We start from the raw sequence: 19,790 nt of genomic DNA, 5'->3' as shown, positions 1-19,790 counted from the left end.
GAGAGGGGGGTCGGTGTGAATAGGACCACCCGGGCCAGCTGAGCAGTATTTATTTTATCTTTTTTAAGTTTGAAAGTTGGTCACCATCCACTTCAATTGAGAATTCTGCAACAGTGTTTTGCTGTGAATCTCCAGGTGGACTATCTTCTCCCGTCCTTCCATCGCCATGAGGGTGAGTAGATAGATAATGGCTGAATTTTAATTTTTGGGTGAACTTACCCTTTAAGTCTCATGATTGGATGGGCCTAGGCAAGAAGTGGGCGGGCCCAGAGCCGTGTATATAGAAGAGTCGCGACATCTCCATTCACGCCAATGGACCAGTTTTTTACTCTCAAGAGTTCCAGGAAGTAAGGTCCTGGATTAAGCAGCACTGTCGAGTTGCAGCAAAATGGACAGTTTGTGTTGTCCTTTGAAAGTTTTTTTTTTAAAGAATCAAATTGTACATCATCAGCTGTATTTTAGCATTCAAAAGTAGCGCAAGACCCCTCCCTGGCTGTTCATTGGCTAATGAGTCACACATTTTGCACCTCCGCTGACGCCACTCTCTTACTAGATTGCTCTGGGCGGGCCTAGGCCCACCCGTCGCTACACGGCTGCTGTAATACCTGACAGACATCACTTTATCACCAGAACACCTGGAAGTGGGAGGACAAAAAGTCTTTATTTTATTTTTTATTTAGCCTTTATTTAACCAGGTTTGTCCCATTGAGATCAAAGATCTCTTTTACATCTCTTGTTGTCTGGTGCCAGCAAGCTGGGAATTGAAGCTTCAAATGTAAAGGTGAAAAAGCATGGTGTTTCCCAGTGGCTGACCTTGGACCTGGGGGACGTAGGTGAACTGCTTGGGGTCGCTGCAGTCTCCGGCCTTCTTCCTCTTCAGCTGCAGGAAGACGGTGACCGGTCGCTCCATCTCTGTGCTGTGGTACGGAGGAGTCTTAAACACGATGGCATACTGCACAGAAAGAGAGAGACAGAGTCAGACACACAGACAGACACACACACACACACACACACACACACACACACACACACACACACACAGACAGACAGACAGACAGACAGACACACACACACACACACACACACACACACACACACAGACAGACAGACAGACACACACACACACACACACACACACACACACACACACAGACTGACAGTCAGACAGACAATCAGACAGACAGACAGTAGACCTCGGAAATGAGCTTTAGCTATACACATGTCGTGTACACACACACACACACACACACACACCTCCAATTATAGTGGGCATTGTGGAGGATTACCTGGGAATGTACATTGACAATAAACTGGACTGGGCAAAGAAAGTTAAGTTATCCTTTATTTATCCCCGTCAGGAAATTCATCCTCTGCATTTGACCCATCCTCTACTAAGAACCTCCCTAGAACTAGGAGCAGTGGGCAGCCACAGTGCAGCGCCCGGGGACCAACTCCAGTTCTTTTGCCAGTACCTTGGTCAGGGGCACTGACATGAGTATTAACCCTAACATACATGTCTTTTGATAGTGGGAGGAAACCGGAGCCCCCGGAGAAAACCCACACGGACACGGGGAGAACATGCAAACTCCACACAGAAAGGACCTGGGACGGACCGGGGTTCGAACCCGGGACCTTCTTGCTGTGAGGCAACAGTGTTAACCACTGAGCCACCGTGCCGTCCCCATTTAACCAAGGACCACAATGGAAACAAGTCCTCGGACTTTATTGTGTTTATATCCTTGATGGTGATGTATGAGTGGCATATATATTTCCGTGTATGATGTACTCTGTTTTTTCAATCATCGAATAAATTCAATCAATCAATCAATCAGTTTTGCCAGTGCCTTGGTCAGGGGCACTGACAGGATAAGGAATGCGTGCCCGTCCGCATGTCCTCGAGTGCCCACTGCCCGGGTGGGGTCGTCAAAAGGGCCTTTCTGTGTGGAGTTTGCATGTTCTCCCCGTGCCCCCTGGGGGTTTCCTTCATATATAGGAACCCCTTCACCAAAACATGCAATATCCTGGTTGCTGATGTGGTGCCTCCTCTGGTCGTTAGGGGCGCCTGTTCAGAGGGAGGGGAACTTGTTGGAATAGCGTGATCCTCCCACGTGCTATGTCCTACCAGTGAAGCCTCCCCTGTCAGGTGAAAAGAAGCGGCTGGCTACTGCCCATGTCTCAGAGGAAGCATGGAGCTAGTTTTCGGCTCTCCCCAGATCGGCAGAGGGTGGAGCAGCAACCAGGATAAATAAATTAAAATTAGCACTAATGGGGGATAAAAATGGGATAAAAAAAATCGGGGGAGGAGCACTGACAGGAGTATTAACGCTAACATACATGTCTTTGATGGTGGGAGGAAACCGGAGCACTTGGAGAAAACCCACACGGACACGGGGAGAACATGCAAACTCCACACAGAAAGGACCTGGGACGGACCGAGGTTTGAACCCGGGACCTTCTTGCTGTGAGGCAACAGTGGTAACCACTGAGCCACCGTGCCGTCCACCAGAACACTGACAGGACAAGGCCACCTCTACATTCTGAGAAGGATGAGGTCCTTCAACATCTGTGTGCTGGGGCAGCAGCAGTGGCCTGGGACCATATTTCAGGCCGGGAGTTTGACTCCACCCACACCAGGCCAACACACGCGGACACACGCATGGAACATTTTTGGCTGTTTGAAGCAAGATTTAGTGAATATAATGCTAATGTGACTTTACATGTTACCTATTTGTTCACTAATAGAATTCAACATGTGCAGTCCTACTGATAATCTCATAAAGCACATAATTATTAATGTAAAAGCAATAAGCATATAGCCTACATGTTTCACTTTATGCTCTGAAATTGTAGCCTACCTGAAGGTTCCTGATTCTGATAAGTTCAACACCACCTCCAGCTCTGCAGGAGCACCTGCTGCAGTGCTAGTGCTGCTTCTGCCTCCTTCTCCACTTTTGTGAAGAAAACCCCAAAAGCAATCCAACCCATACTTTCAGTTTAGCCACTACTGTTTACATTTGACCAATGGGATTTTTTATATAGCCTAATATAAATAAATAAATAAATAAATAAATAAATAAATAAATAAATAAATAAATAAATAAATACAAATTACTGTTATTAATTTAATTTCTCTCAAATATTCTAGAGGCAATAGACAATTGTCAACCACTGTAGTTTAGGCCAAGACACAACATAGGCTGCAGAGCTTACTTTCTGTGTTTATTCTTCCCTACCTGTACTACAAAGCAAGATTAGTGGTTTAGCGAGGTAACTTCAGGTTTAAACCTGGTTTAGCCGTACTACAAAGCAAGTTAACTTCTTACCGACATATATTTCCATAGCAACTTATGCTTCACACTTAACCTGGTCCGCAGCAGGTTAAGTTGCAAGGATAAGATTAGACCTTAGATACACCGCCCACGAACCAATCAAATCAGCAGTTTGGAAAAATGGCCAACCCCTTTCTGGATGAGTTTCCCATCTAGGAAGGAGCACGAATTGTAATGTTGAATGAGTAATGTTAATCAATGGTAATGTTAATCAAGGACTAAAGCCTTGCACTTGTTGGCTATTTTAATTAAGCCCTATACCACTTTGGAATATGTTTTTATATATTCATTTTTGTGCTCTCAAGTAGCCTAGATACGTTGTTTGATCCCGCTGATCGATTGCAGCTGAATAGTGAGTGGAGAAATATCACTAAACCGGCATAAAAAGGTTACATAAACGTCTCCAAAGCGCACGGTGCCGTGTGCGCAACGGAGCTGAGACTGACGTTGGGTTGGAATTGAAATAGTCATAGCTTACATGCTGGAATAGCCTCTAAGCAATTTAATATGGGATCACCTGCACACAGGCGATCCCATATTAAGATGATTCATATCTAGGCTACTCCTGCATTTTGCAGCTGCAAGTGTTGCTTTTGGCCTGTATGATGTGATTGAACTTCATATTTCCAGCATCATTATATGAAATATGGAGATATGCGACTCTGCTGACAATATATGTGACCACAAAATAGTCTATTTTTTATAAATGAAATCTATGCCCGCACATACCGTGTCGTTCAGAAGCCTCTTTTAATTTTTTTTATCATTCTTTTTTTTATTGATAGCCTATAGGAATTATTCAATCAGTGCGACTAGTGTCCTCTAGTAAGAGAGTGGCGTCAGCGGAGGACCAAAATGCGAGACTCATTAGCCAATGAACAGCCAGGAATGGGTCTCGCGCTACTTTTGCATGCGAAAATAAAGCCGATAATGTTCCACTTTCTACTTCCTGGAAAAAAAACTGGTCCATTGGAGTGAATGGAGATGTCGGAACTCTTCTATTATACGGCTCTGAGTGCGACTAAACATGACATCATTATTATTCGTTGAGCCTAAATGGTCTACGGATTTTGGACTGAGACATTAGGCTACACATTGCTTCCACTCGCAATTTATTGAGAGGGTGAATTCAGCTGCTGTAGGATACGTGGAGGCAGAAACCGCTCTTCAAATAAATGACTGATGTGAATAAAAGTGGTAACTTTAGACAGTCATGCGGGAACAGACTAAAAATATCCAATGCGGATTTTGATTCTGACATAGTAGTAGATGGCTTTGATGAATGAGGAAATAGGCGTGTCTGGCGCTGTAAAAGCTACGGTTCTGAGCTGAGCGGTCCATATTGCATTCTTCTTCTTCTTCTTCTTCTGTTTGGTTTTATGGCGGTTGGCATCCAAAATGTTGCATTACCGCCATCTACTGAACTAAACTGATCTTAATTGAACTAAAATAAACAAAATAACCCCATATCCATATCCACCCAAAGTACTCAGATTCATAATTACTTTCCAGATGCAGACGCCTGAGTTTGCACAAATGCATCTCTCAGTATTTTATCTATCTCTTCCCCAGATACATCAACCACATCCAGAAATCTCTTTGCAGCGTCAACCACCATTTCAGTCCTCTCTGTCTTCCCAGTCATACTAGCAGCACAGTTTATCACCATGGCGATGAATGCCAGGAATCGCTTCTTGTCCATACAGATATTACTGTGACTTGCTCTTTCCTTTTCCGGCTCCCTTTGTACAATCACCCTACCCTCGTTTCTTTCCCCTTTCCACCTTTTAACAGCCTCAGCATATGACGTCCCCCGTTCTTCTCTGATTTTGTTTACCTCCCTTTCCTTCTTTCTTCGTGGACAATCCACAGACCCTGCATCATGATTCCCCTCACAATGCAAACACCTGAGCTGTTCCTTCCCCACACTGCAACTTTCAATATCACTTCCATTAAGTACTACTCCACAATCCTCCTTCCCACATCTCCTACATATTCTCTCCCTATTACACACTGATGCCACATGTCCATACTCCTGACAGCAATAGCACCTGATAGGCGCTCTCTCAAAGGGCCTCACCCTGTAACAAACATAATCACTATACACTAGCGATGGCAATTCACCTTCAAAGGTTAAACACACACAATTACTCTCTTCTCTCTTTCCTTCCCGAAATCTCGACATTCTCCTTGCTTCATACACACCTTCCACCTCCAAAAAAGTATTAGCATCCACTGACAACGGCACTTGACTTACCACACCTTTTCTTCTCTTTTCTACTCCCAACGGGAAACACTTCACACGTTCATTCTGTTCCAGCTCATCACCCTTAACAATCTCCAACACTTTTCTCCTCTGACTCTCAGACATACACTCAATCACCACCATACCACTTTTAGTAATCTTAACTGATCTCACAACTCCAACTTTCTTTTCAATAAACCTTCCTACAACATGTGGATCCTTAAAGATCCCGTCTGCCCATGTCACAGACACCATTCCCACAAGAAAAGAATCCTTTCTCCTCACAGACTCATTGCTCAATTCCTTCTGTTTTATTTCCTTTATCTTTCCCTCCAACCCTTCACTCTCAGCTTCTACCACCGCCATTTCCTCGCTCTCGTTGTCGCTACCACTACCTCTCTCTCCTCCATTCGACTCTTCCTCCTCACTACTAACAGGGGCATAACGAAGAGCCCCACCACTATCATTCAGAGAACCACTATCATTCAGAGAACAGGCTTCCATTCCTTTCCCTCCACCTTTGTTTCCCAACTTGTGCTTTTTGTGCTTCTTGCCCATTACTGTCCTCTCTTTTCCCCAAAACAAGATTCTCCGCTTTCTCTTTCAACGAACGCGCCAGCGTCTAGTCTCAGCGTCAAACCGGCTCCATATTGCATTGTGATTGGCTAGTTGTTAAAAACCACGCCTCTTTTGCGGGCACGAGCTCGTGTGCACGGGCATTTTCATGTGCACGCGCAGTCAACTTGATTAGAAAAACCTGGTTCGAGTTAACGACTGGCAAACGAGGTTCGTAGTACAAGTTAACTACAATCGAGCTGATCTGGTTTAGACAAACCAGATCAAGGGACAGATCCTGGATCTTCTTATCCAACATTCGTAGTACAGGCTACTGAGTGTGAGCAACTGTAGCATGACTCCATTTCTCCTCGGGAATCAAAACATGATCGTGTTGCTTAGGCTACTTCAATGAGCAATGTGTTTTTTTTGACTGACCTGCCTTTCTGGTGAACATGTCATTGATTTTTCCTGCATCTCGCAGCATCTGTGGCAAGGGGTTTTCTTTTCCTCTCTCTTTCCCTCTCTGCACCACCCTTCCTTTCTTCTCCATTTTACATTACATTACATTACATTACATTACGTCATTTGGCAGATGCTTTTATCCAAAGCGACTTACAATAACACATTTTTTGTCAGCAATAGAGCAATCAACTATGGAGCACAGTCTATGACAACTACAACTTCTGGAGGAACAGTGGTACAAGTTTAGTTTAGTTTTTTTGTTTTTTTTAGAAAGCGAGAGAAAGAAGTTAGATCAAGAAGGGCCCAGATGGAGCCTGAAAAGGTGTGTCTTCAGTCTTTTCCGAAAGATCGGCAGTGATTCAGCCGTCCTATGGTGGAAGCTCGTTCCACCATTGAGGTGCCAGCAACGAGAAGAGTCGAGATCGGGATGAGCGACTTTTGAGCCCCCCGAAGCGAAGCATTTTGGCATCGAACAGCAAGCCAAGACCTTCATCACAGACTCCGTCTGGGGTCTGAGCAGCGTCTGACTGAGAAGTTAACTAATTCCTGCCTGCCTGGCTGCCTGCCTGCTATCCGCGCAACTAGGAAAACATATATACTGGCCTGCCTGACCTGCTGTTCAGTGAGTGGCCTGCATGCGGGCAAACAAACAAAAGAATTGCAGGCCAGACCACCGGGAAACCACCCGCCGCTCCCGATGGTACAGTCTGCACCTGGGCAGCAGGCTGAGGGCAGCGGACGCCAACAGACTCAACAAACTGATCCGCAAGGCCAGGGATGTTGTGGGGGCGCACACCACACACACACACAGACCTACACACATACGCACGCACGCACACACGCGCATGCACACACACACACAAATAACACGCACACGCACACACACACACACACACAAATAACACACACACAGTACCTGTTTGTGGACGTCGGTGGGTGAGAAGTCTCCAAAAGCCTCCCAGCCTCCGTCCTCGTCTTCCTCATAAAAACGGATCTCGATGTCGTCTGGAACAGTCAGCAAGAAAAGCATGTTTCAAACACACAAACAGAAAGACATGTTTCAAACACACAAACAGAAAGACATGTTTCAAACACACAAACAGAAAGACATGTTTCAAACACACAAACAGAAAGACATGTTTCAAACACACAAACAGAAAGACATGTTTCAAACACACAAACAGAAAGACATGTTTCAAACACACAAACAGAAAGACATGTTTCAAACACACAAACAGAAAGACATGTTTCAAACACACAAACAGAATGACATGTTTCAAACACACAAACAGAAAGACATGTTTCAAACACACAAACAGAAAGACATGTTTCAAACACACAAACAGAAAGACATGTTTCAAACACACAAACAGAAAGACATGTTTCAAACACACAAACAGAAAGACATGTTTCAAACACACAAACAGAAAGACATGTTTCAAACACACAAACAGAAAGACATGTTTCAAACACACAAACAGAAAGACATGTTTCAAACACACAAACGGAAAGACATGTTTCAAACACACAAACAGAAAGACATGTTTCAAACACACAAACGGAAAGACATGTTTCAAACACACAAACAGAAAGACATGTTTCAAACACACAAACAGAAAGACATGTTTCAAACACACAAACGGAAAGACATGTTTCAAACACACAAACGGAAAGACATGTTTCAAACACACAAACAGAAAGACATGTTTCAAACACACAAACGGAAAGACATGTTTCAAACACACAAACAGAAAGACATGTTTCAAACACACAAACAGAATGACATGTTTCAAACACACAAACAGAAAGACATGTTTCAAACACACAAACAGAAAGACATGTTTCAAACACACAAACAGAATGACATGTTTCAAACACACAAACAGAAAGACATGTTTCAAACACACAAACAGAAAGACATGTTTCAAACACACAAACAGTAAGACATGTTTTTAACATCCAAACAGGCAGCAGAAAGGCATGTTTCAAACATGCAAACAGGTAATACAACACAGAACAATTACAAATCAAAGAACAAGAACCATGACAGACATCATCGCCACTTTCTTTCTTTCTTTCTTTCTTTCTTTCTTTCTTTCTTTCTTTCTTTCTTTCTTTCTTTCTTTTTTTCTTTCTTTCTTTCTTTCTTTCTTTCTTTCTCTCTTTCTTTCTCTCTTTCTTTCTCTCTTTCTTTCTTTCTTTCTTTCTTTCTTTCTTTCTTTCTTTCTTTCTTCCTTTCTTTCTTTCTTTCTTTCTTTCGGGGGGACATATAGCAATACAGACAGACACAGACCCTCTTATAGACGCCTCAGCCCCTAGTATAGTGGCTAAGGTCGTAATATTACGTATAGGCGGTGATTGCATGGCACGGTCCCACAATCCATCCACTGAGCCCTGGTGACATCATCACTGATGACATCATTATCGAGTGCTTGAGTGACATCACCGGTGACATCACCAATCCTACACAATAAGTGATATCATCGGTGACGTCACTGAACCTGCAGAGGTTATAACTAGGACCACAGTATATACCTGTGTACACTAGTGTCAGACGTATGGATCCGGCCCTACTGAGGCAGAGGGAGCTGTTTAAGAAGAGAGCTTTGTCTACTCCAGCTGTAGAGAAGAGACCAGCTGGCTCAGACTGTGGCTCCCACAAGAAGAAGACGACCAAACTCCACAAGGAGGGTTCAGGGTCCAAACACAGTGCTGAGTCCAGTCATGGCAGCTTTAGCCTCATGGCGAGCTCCGGCTACAAGTTTGGCTGCCTGGCCAAGATAGTGAATTATATGAAGACGAGGCATCAGAGGGGGGATACACACTTCCTGGCCCTAGAAGAGATTCTGGGTGAGACCAAACTGCTGGACATCAGCATGCAGCAGAAACAGTGGCTCATGAATGAGGCCTTGGCCAACAACCCAAAGATGGACGTGCGGGATGGGAAGTACGCCTTTAAGCCCAAGTACCATCTGAAGGGCAAGAAGGCTCTGCTGCAGCTTCTGTACAAACACGACCGTATGGGCCTGGGAGGAGTGATGCTGGACGACGTGGAGGAGGGGCTGCCCAACTCCGCCAAGGCCATTGAGTCTTTAGGGGATCAGATCATCTTTGTGACCAGACCAGACAAGAAGAAGGTCTTATTCTACAATGACAAGCACTGCCAGTTTATGGTGGATGACGAATTCCAGAAGCTGTGGAGGAGTGTCCCAGTGGATTCCATAGACGAAGAAAAGATTGAGGAGTACCTGAAGAAACAAGGCATCTCCTCCATGCAAGAAACGGGACCAAAGAACGCGTTATCATTTCAGAAGAGGATGAAGCCAGGCAGCCAGAAGAAGAGACGCTTCAAGACCCACAACCAGCATTTGGCAGATGTGCTGGAGGACTATTCAGAGGGTGTGTCTGGCAAGAAGTGAAAACCCTCCCCTCAGCGCCTCCTGCAACCAGGACATGATGTGGAAGCTGCAGTCCAGAAACAGCTGGAGATGAGAGAACCAGACCCTGTCTCTACTACAATACAGACTTTTTTATGGTTGTCTCAGTAGTGTCAACTGACTTATTTTTCCTTCTTATTGATCATTGATCTTTGTAATATGTGGAGTGCAGAAAAACTTGCCGAAAAAAGGAATAAATTAAATAAATTATTATTATTATTATTATAATTATTATAACAAGCGCGAAATCGCAATAGCTGCAACCAGATATGTGAATTTCTGATTTTTGTGGACCAACGGAGCAACCCAACAGAGTGACCGAGCCAGGGCACGAAATTAACAGTCGCCAAGCACCAAATGCAACAAGATTTTACGTTCTGACAAGTGATGCTCAGACTCCGCCACGTGGCGAGTCCCAAAATAGTAATGTCAAATTTAAACTACGATGTGTTTTGGTCTTCAGACTGTCCCTTTTAGGCAGCCATCAAACTCTCCAATCACGGCATCTTCATCCTCTTTACGTACGTGATGTTAGCGCACCCTCTTAATGGAATTAACAACACGTGTGTGTTTCTATGCGGCTCTGAGGAAGGCAAATATAACATTAGATGTGGAGCGCCACCTGCTAACCATTAGCATACAGGTCACTCACTACTTGTAGCTCAGCTGACAGGAGTCAGACGAGAGGGCCATTCTGAAGGGCCACACATGACTCCTGGTTTTCGCGGGATTTTGCCAATGTGTGATCTAATCAGTAATGTTACTCGAGCAATTGTGTTATCAGTGAGTGATTATCTCATCAGTGAGTGATGTCATCAGTGGCCAAAATAATGATGTCACTTATGCATAGATATAGTGACATCAACAGTGATGTTATAAATCACTGATGAAGTCACAATTGCAATGTCCATTGAACTGATGTCAACTGATGATGTAACTTATGTATAGAGATTGTGAGTGTGACATCATTCAAGATCATCATCAGTGGCATCATCCATGACATCATCAGTGATGTCATAAATCCTTCCCTGCTAAGGGTATAAATTGAACCTTAAACCCAGCAGCAGCAATCATGAGTCACCAATACACTGCGCTGACCCCTGAACAGAAGAAGCAGCTGCAGTCCAGTCCATCGCTGAGAAGATTGTAGCTCCAGGCAAAGGCATCCTGGCAGCCGATGAGTCCACCGGGAGCGTGGCCAAGCGTTTCACCCCCATCGGCGTTGAGAACACAGAGGACAACAGGCGTCACTACCGCCAGCTGCTCTTCACAGCCGATAAACGCATCGACAGCTGCATCGGAGGCGTCATCTTCTTCCACGAGCACAGATGATGGCACTAACTTTGCCAAGCTGATCAAAGACCGCGGCATTGTCGTTGGCATCAAGGTGGACCAAGGTGTTGTGCCCTTCGCCGGAACAAATGGAGAGACCACCACTCAGGGTCTCGATGGTCTGAGTGAGCGCTGTGCCGAGTACAAGAAGGACGGTGCCGACTTTGCCAAGTGGCGCTGTGTGCTGAGGATCTCTAACACCACGCCCTCTGAGCTCGCCATCTTTGAGAATGCCAATGTTCTGGCACGTTACGCTAGCATCTGCCAACAGAATGGTATTGTTCCTATTGTGGAGCCTGAGATCCTTCCCGATGGAGAGCACGACCTGAAGCGCTGCCAGTACGTCTCGGAGAAGGTCCTAGCTGCAGTGTACAAGGCTCTGTCAGACCACCACGTGTACCTGGAAGGGACGCTCCTGAAACCTAACATGGTCACAGCCGGACACTCCTGCCCCAACAAGTACAGCGAGGAGGAAATCGCCATGGCTACTGTAACTGCCCTGCGCCGCACCGTGCCTCCTGCTGTCACAGGAGTGACCTTCTTGTCGGGTGGGCAGTCCGAGGAAGAGGCCAGTGTGAACCTCAACGCCATCAACCACTGCACGCTCGCCAAGCCCTGGGCCCTGACGTTCTCCTACGGCCGTGCGCTGCAGGCCTCGGCCCTGAAGGCGTGGAAGGGAGAGCAGGACAATGAAAAGGTCAGCAGCGCCGAGGAGTTCATCAAACGAGCTGGGGCCAACGGTCTGCAAGTACCAATCTGCTGAGAGCAGCGCTGCAGCGGGAGAGTCCCTCTACGTGGCTCATCATGCCTATTAACACATCCACGTCACCCCCATGATCTCTGCTGTGCTCCCCTTCCCATCATAGGCCTGCGCTGTCTATGCTGTACTTTAGACTCAACACACCAGCGACCCGTGAAGTCTGGAGTTTGCAGATTGCTTTGTTTTGTGACTAAGACATGGGTGTAGCGTGCACAACACATTTAAACACACCACGCCAAGTTGGTCAAAACACGGCTGTAGCTCCAGCAGAGGGCGCTAGACTACAAGCCACTAAGCACCAAGATCCATCTTAATGGTTCATCCTAATCTTTCTGTTTTCAGTCTTCTTAATCATTACCTGGCGAAACAGCGTGATGATACAGTATATGACCACTATATTACTGACCTGGCCACCAGGCCGATCCGTCTAGAACTGTATGACATCATCGATAACCTGCGCACATATGACATCATTGGCGACCTGGCCACGTATGACATCATCAGCGACCTGGACACTCAGCACCTAGTGGCAGCCTATGACATCATCAGCGACCCTGAATGGCCACGTATGACGACTTGGCCAATTGCCCCTAGTGGCCACATATGACATTGGCAACCTAGCCACTTTCGTTCGGTGTCCTGGCCACTGCCCACGACCTGGCCACTCAGCCACTAGCAACTTTCTTTCTTTTAGGGGACATAGACATACGGACATACGGACAGACCGACCATCTTATAAACACCTCGGTCCCTAGTGGCCTTTAGAATGATACCGATCGATGATGGAAAACGTGGGGTGCTGATGATGAGGTGGCCTGTTCAGTGCCCTGAGCTTAATTGGGTTCATTGTTCAGCATTAATTTGCAGATTCCCTGGGGAGATGGGGAAGAAGCAGAAGTCAACTGCGACAACAACATACTCCGAGAGTTAGGTCTCTTTCACATATAAGCTGGTGGACTCGTGGGGGTGAAGTTGCAACATTGTTTCACTTTTCATTTGGTCTGGTTCTCTTTCACACAACAATTTGTCACAAGCGCAGCAAACTTTCTAAACAATGTCACATGGTCCAAACAGTCACTCATCTATTGGACAGAATAGAGAAGGGAAATCTCTCCTCTTCAGCAGGCTTCTTGCCTGGCTGAGGGCCGACTGAACAACACAAGTGAATCCGCAAAACACAAACCATGGAGTTTACCTGCGATATTGGGATTTCTGGTTTTACTTTGGTGTTACTATCAAATAAATATTTGACAAGAATGTGCCCAATATGAGCAGCAGATGGGGCAGCAAGCTGTCATTTCATTCTGCAGATGAGATGAGTAGCCTACGGTATGTACTGAAGGAGAAAGCTGTTGGCATGTACTGTACACGTGTGCGCACCACAGTGTTTGTTTTGCTTCTACCGTCTTCTCATGATGCACTGCATGAGTGCATCAGATGCACCGGCGCTCTTGTGTTTAGTCTGGTTTGCTTTCTCACAACAAACGAACCGCGCCAGGGTTCACTTGGAAGCGAACTGAGACACACGTTTTCATTCAAGCGGACCAGAGTTTGTTTGTTTGTTCCGCCCCAGAGTTCGTTTGCACTTTCACACCACCCCAAACGAAGCGCACTATCCGAAGAAACTAACTCTGGCGCGGTTTAAGCGGACTAAACAGCTTATGTGAAAGCGATCTTAGTTTGGGGTGATGCGAGGTTGGCGATCTCTATCGGAAGGATGCCGGAGACAATGGCAAGGAGCAGCAACATGTACCAGATGAAGGATGTGATTTCCTCACGAAGTAGAGGAGCTGATGGACAAGAAGGCGGACAAGTGCAGGAGGAAATGAGCGAATTTCCAAATCTAGTTATTGATCGAGACAAAGATAATGGATTGAAGGTGGTTGAGCACGACTGCTCCGTGAGTGGATCAGACCTAGGCAGTTGGGGAGGTATAGAGACACTGCATGAAATAGTCCACGCCCATCACAGGGGAAATCGCACCGTTCACTCTCATTCACCAGCGTAATTTTCCTTTAATTAAACAGCTAAAAGCTGTTGTGTGGTGGGGCTGCGCAGACAACAAATGTAAAAAAAATCACCAATTAAAGTTTTTTTGTACTCCCGAGCGAAACAAGGAAGCCATTGAGCATTCGCGAGAAGAAAATGTGGATTTAGCTGTCAAGGAAGTAAGTTGGAGTGTTCATCTTCCATATATATCATCTTTGTGTGCAACTACATGACATAGGAGAACGCCAGCGCGTCTGATGCCATCTGTCTGATGTTACACCAGCGTTATTTTCATTAATTTAAACATGCCTAAAAGCTCATGTCATAGTATTTCACTTCAGGCCACTGTGTGGGATCGTTTATCCAGCGTTGTTTGGGCAATGAAAAGGGACACTGCTCCAGGCCAACTGAGTTCATTTTCTCAATGTACCTTTCCCTCTCCGTTGGAGGAACTGTACTGAAATAATCTTTTGACATTATCTAAAAAGAAAACTCCAAATCCCTGTAAAACCCCGCAAAATTATTTATATCTGACGAGAGTTCCTCCGTTCGCCCCGGTTAGCCGCGGTTTGTTTTGCTAGCTGCAGTCATCAGGCAGTGCTTCCTTGTATTTTCCCCCGTCTTGGGCGTGGCTTCTGAATGATGACGGGTTTTGCAGTGTCTCTATGGTTTATGATGAAGAGAATAAGGAGGAAGAGAGGCTGACAGAAGGATGGGAATCGAGGCAATCAAGGGAGGAATAGTCATAAAAGTCTTAGGAGTCAGATTGGTGATAGCTCTCTTTCTGAGAGTGAAGAAGGTCAGAAGGAGAGAACTGAGAAACTTGTAGTATTATAAGGTTTTGGGATCCAGGAAGCATGAAGACAGCCCGTTCATACTAACAGCACTGTCAAGTAAGAGGGGAGGTGATGTGTGCAAAGGTCCTTAGCAGGGTTGGGTAGGTTACTTTTAAATAGGAATCCCTTAAAGTTACTTGTTACTTGTTAAAAATTGTACTTAGTAACGTAATCCGATTACCACTATTTAACACATTGACTGCCAGCCGTTTTTTTTTGCTGTAGGTAGCTTCTGCCAAGCCGTTTTTTGAGGATTCTGGCTCATTTTACAAGAGCCGAGGATTCGTTTCAGCTTGGACTTTGTGAACATACAATATCTCAAAAGTACTAATAGAATGTGTACTTTCTCTGTCTAAAAGAGTTAGTTTGTAGAGTTAGTAGTTATGTAAGCATTAGCAGTTGAATACAGCATGGTTTTAGCGTCAGAAAAAATATTCAGAGATAAACGGCTTTTTGTGAAATTGGATAGAACAGTCACTTTAACCATTCATTTTTGGCTCTCTCTCTCTCTCCCTCCCCCTCTCGCTCTCTCTCTCTCTCTCCCTCCCTCTCGCTCTCCCTCCCTCTCTCTCTCTCTCTCTCTCTCTCTCTCTCTCTCTCTCTCTCTCTCTCTCCTCCCTCTCGCTCTCCCTCCCTCTCTCTCTCTCCCTCCCTCTCGGGAGGGAGACGCACTAGGTTTAATCCTAGTGAGAGGGGGAGAGGGAGAGAGAGAGAGAGAGAGAGAGGGAGGGAGGGAGAGAGAGAGAGCGAGAGAGAGAGAGCGAGAGGGAGAGAGCGAGAGGGAGAGTTGCTTCAACTCCTCCCTCCGTGGGCGGACAAGCTTGTCACCAGTCAGTGCTTTGCTGCTGTCCTGTACCTGTCTGCACGGCCGCTGTTTGAGGAAGTCGGCATGGACTCGCTCGCTTCTTGGAGTTTTGGTTGAGAGAAGCTTTTGCGATTCTGGTCATATTTATGCTGCGTGTTTCAAAGTGTGTTACATCTGTAATCTATTATGTAAATTTGCAATCCCGCATCGCCAGCAATCAGCGCGAAAATGAAAGCGTTTTCCCCCATCCATTTTCATGAGAATGGCTGGGGAGAATGGCGTGACAAGTTAAAAAAATGCTTGCCTTCCTCTAGTCAGGAGAGCACTGTTGCCACTTAGTGGGTCGGTGGAATGGGTTGTACACGTTGTACACGTCCAATACTTATATAAGATATGTAAAAGGGTTAGATGCACAACCCACCGTCAAAAAAAAAAATCGATGCCAAGGACGTGTTTACACGTTGTTGGCAGTCAACAGCTGGATTCTGAAAACGTGTTTACACGTTGTTGGCAGTGAATGTGTTAAAAGTAAAGTAGGGATTACTTTCAGTTACTTTTGGATTACTTTTTTTTTTTTTTTATCCAGGAATGTCCCATTGGGATACAATATCTCTTCTTCCAGGGAGTCCTCCTGGTCAAGAGTCCTGGCTAAAACCCTTATTTAACTAGATGAAGCATGTTTTACCATTGATAACCAGATAAGAATGTTTATACCAACATGAAGTTAAGGAGAATACAACAAGAGTTATTTTTAAAACCACTTTAATTTACGTTATGGGTATTTTTCATGATCTGGAGTGGAAGACGCAGCTTGTTGCTTTAATCTTGAAACACGACGTGAAACACTAAAGCCGTTTTCACACATGCCTACAGGAAAATTACCTGTAAATCAATATCGGCCATTTCCCCGGAATTTCCCTTCACACCTGAGCGCTCCATGTGTGAATATAGTGTCAAATAGCCTGTATGTTGGGGGGCGGGGCGGCACTGCAGAGCGGGTGGGGAGTGACGTGTGCACTTGGATGGGGAATCCTCCTTATTTTGGGGGTCGGCAAAACTCTGATGCTGAAATAAGTTTGCTTGTCACACAATAAATCACACTCGTTTGACTTAAGAGGGCATGTATGTTGTATCATTCACATTCGCTAACCAGTCTTTGAACTGAAATATTTGAAGAAGTTGGGATCCGTGTCTGAGAGAAATAGCCTGGCTGGTTCGATGTTTATCCGTTCACCTGCGTCGCGTTGAAGCACTTTTTACAGACTGGCTTCGTTTGATGTGTCCGGGCTTGCCTTCGCTGTCGGCAACGTAAGCAAAATACTTCCACATTTCGCTTCGTGCATTTGCTTTCTCAACAAGCGTTGGGCGGCTTGCAAGACTCTCAGAGCTGTCTGTGTCCCTGTCGGGCTGCTGACTGAAGGAGGAGGACTGAAGGACTGGCCAGAGAGCGAGCAGGCAGCAGAGAGGGGAGAGGGGGAAATCGGCACGCCCACACATGAAGCTGACATACCGCTCTTATTATCACAAGATCATTTCGCCAGTTGGCTACACCGTTTTTTGTTGTTATTTTGTAAAATTAATGAAGAGGCAAGGGCGAATGTAATCCCGCCTGTAACGCCGTTACTATACCCCCATTACTGTAATTTAGATTACACATTTTAAAATGTACTGTGACAGATTACAGTTACCGTTTTTTTGTAATCAGATTACGTAACGGCGTTACATGTAATCCGTTACTCCCCAACCCTGATCCTTAGTGATGGCAACTTGGTGAGATGTGCGGATATAGGACAAATGGAAATAGCACTCAAGCTTAAAAGACAGAAAAACAAGGTGGCGAGTACAGGGAGGGTGAGTGCTCAAACGTGGTGGATAAAACTACTAACCTAACTAAACTTGTACCACTGTTCCTTCAGAAGTTGTAGTTGTCATAGACTGTGTTGCATAGTTGATTGCTCTATTGCTGACAAAAATGTGATATTGTAAGTCGCTTTGGATAAAAGCGTCTGCCAAATGACGTAATGTAATGTAATGTAATGTAAAGGAGTGACCACGGGGCTGCCAGTGAGTGTGGGTATGGAGGAACTAAAGAATATCAAAATATCAAAGGAGGACAAATAATGTGCAAAGACTGAAATGGACAAAAGGAGTTAAAAAGGATAGTGAAACAGTGTTGGTTGAGTTTGAAGGAGAGAGTGTAGCCAAGAAAGTGTTCCTGGGTTTCATGAGTCATCCGGTGAGAGTCTATGTGCCAATTAAGGTGCTATAACTGTCAAAGGTTTGGACACACTGCCGTTAACTAAAGAAAAGAGAAGGTGTGCTAGATGTGGGCGTGATCACGAGTATGGAAAGTGTGGAAGAGGGGTGCAACCAAAATGATGTAGTTGTGGAGGAGCTCATAGTGTGGCGCATGGTGGATGTGAGGTTCTGAGGAGGGAGAGATATTCAGAAGGTAAGAGTGGAAAGGAGGATCACTTATGCAGAAGCTGTGAGCGTGTCAAGAGGACAGAACAATGCAGCAAGTGAACAAGGAGCAACGGGAGGCCGAGAGCTACAACAAACAGCAAGTGACCGGGTGTATGTGGACAAAAAGGAGTGAGTGACATTCATTGTAGGAGTGATAAACACATTTGAGGGAAAATCTAAATGTTAAAATCCAGTTGTTTGTCAAAGCGGCAATGAAGCATTTAGGATTAGTGAGACTAACTTGTGAAGAAGTGAGGGAGAACTTCACCAATCAGTCAAGCCAGAAGACCAAAGTTAAAGTTAATTATGGTAAGAGCCGAGGAGAAGATCAAGAATGTAGGGAAACAGTGGATGGATAAATCGAGAAGAATGCGGTAATGCAACATAAAGGATGCCAACTGCCATAAAACATAGAAGAAGAAGTGTCCTTTCTTTCTTTCATGGGACGTACAGACATACATAAGGACGGCCCTTGTTATAGATGCCTCGCCCCCCTAGTGGTCATGATGTAAAATGTCCTCCCAAAAGAAAGAAAGAGAAAACTGATGACCACTAGGGGCCGAGTGGCCAGGTCACCATCACAATTGCTCAAGTGACATCACTGATGACATCATCACCGATCATTGATGACATCATTGATGACATCATGAAATCACTGCTGTCATATAAACGCCTCCGCCCCTAGTGTTCCCAACTGTGAGAGGCAGCAATGTGCCGCAAGCCATCCAGTCTGCCGGAAAGCAATTAGAAGAAGTAGTGTCCCCATGAAAGAAAGTGGCCAAGGTGCCCATCTAGGACATGGCATGACTCATAAATTTTTACTGATGACATCACAATAGACATTGTGACATCATCAGTGACATTGGTGATGTCATAAATCACTGTAAATAATAGTGTTTCCTTGTTGTGTGACATGGCGTGATGCTGCCCACAGATGCAGAAGATAGCTGTAGTGTGCAGTACATCAGCGGGGACCTGTTCTCCTGCCCTAAGGACGAAGCTTTGGCTCACTGTGTGAGTGAGGACCTCCGCATGGGGGCAGGCATCGCAGTGACCTTCAAGAAGAAGTTCAGTGGGGTGGAGGAGTTGAAGGAGCAGAAGAAGGTGGTGGGCCAATGTGCTGTACTCAAGAGAGGCAGACGTTTTGTCTACTATCTGATCACAAAGAGAAAGGCCAGCCAAAGTCCCACTTACCAAAGCCTTGAACAAAGCCTACAGGACATGAGCTCAAACTGTGTAATGAATGGAGTATGTGCAATATCAATGCCTCGCATTGGCTGTGGCCTTGATGGCCTGAAGTGGGAGACGGTCTCTGGGATACTGGAAAAGGTTTTCAGACACACCAATATCTCCATCACTGTCTATACCCTTCCTGAGAAGGAGACCGCCGTGATGAAGGAGCACACTGCGCTGAGCAGAGGCCGCTCAGATCCTGAGAGACCGTACCGAAGTAGCCCGAAGGGCAAGAGAGGTCGCACGTCGGTAGCGTATGGCCCCAATATGATTTAAAAAAGGCCCGAATAGCTTCTTCCATATACCGTCCCAAGGGGACCCAGAAGACTGACTTATGC

The 19,790-nt window shown here is 45.4% G+C and overlaps 1 protein-coding gene and 3 pseudogenes across 7 annotated transcripts in view; 3 read left to right on the top strand and 1 right to left on the bottom strand.

Moving 5' to 3' along the window:
- nfkb2 (nuclear factor of kappa light polypeptide gene enhancer in B-cells 2 (p49/p100)) overlaps window positions 1–19,790 on the bottom strand; it is an 85,442-nt gene that overhangs the window by 23,317 nt on the left and 42,335 nt on the right. For all 4 annotated transcript variants that reach the window (XM_083651035.1, XM_083651036.1, XM_083651038.1 and 1 more), the window contains 2 exons: window positions 7,511–7,599; window positions 814–952 (listed from right to left, as the gene is read on the bottom strand). In XM_083651035.1, the coding sequence (XP_083507161.1) occupies window positions 814–952; window positions 7,511–7,599 (228 nt within the window). The remainder of the gene's footprint in view (window positions 1–813; window positions 953–7,510; window positions 7,600–19,790) is intronic.
- LOC310789398 (general transcription factor IIE subunit 2 pseudogene) lies at window positions 9,153–10,013 on the top strand (annotated as a pseudogene). The gene has a single exon. The product of its transcript is annotated as a general transcription factor IIE subunit 2 pseudogene (transcript).
- On the top strand, window positions 11,104–12,178 carry LOC310789397 (fructose-bisphosphate aldolase C-B pseudogene; annotated as a pseudogene). Its single transcript has one exon. The product of its transcript is annotated as a fructose-bisphosphate aldolase C-B pseudogene (transcript).
- Window positions 19,195–19,728, top strand: LOC310789528 (ADP-ribose glycohydrolase OARD1 pseudogene; annotated as a pseudogene). Its single transcript has one exon. The product of its transcript is annotated as an ADP-ribose glycohydrolase OARD1 pseudogene (transcript).

This window comes from Poromitra crassiceps (genome assembly GCF_964638095.1).
Source record: "Poromitra crassiceps genome assembly, chromosome: 14".
Lineage (NCBI taxonomy): Eukaryota > Metazoa > Chordata > Actinopteri > Beryciformes > Melamphaidae > Poromitra > Poromitra crassiceps.
Note: the sequence above shows the minus strand (reverse complement) of the source record. Positions and strands in the feature narration are given on the sequence as shown.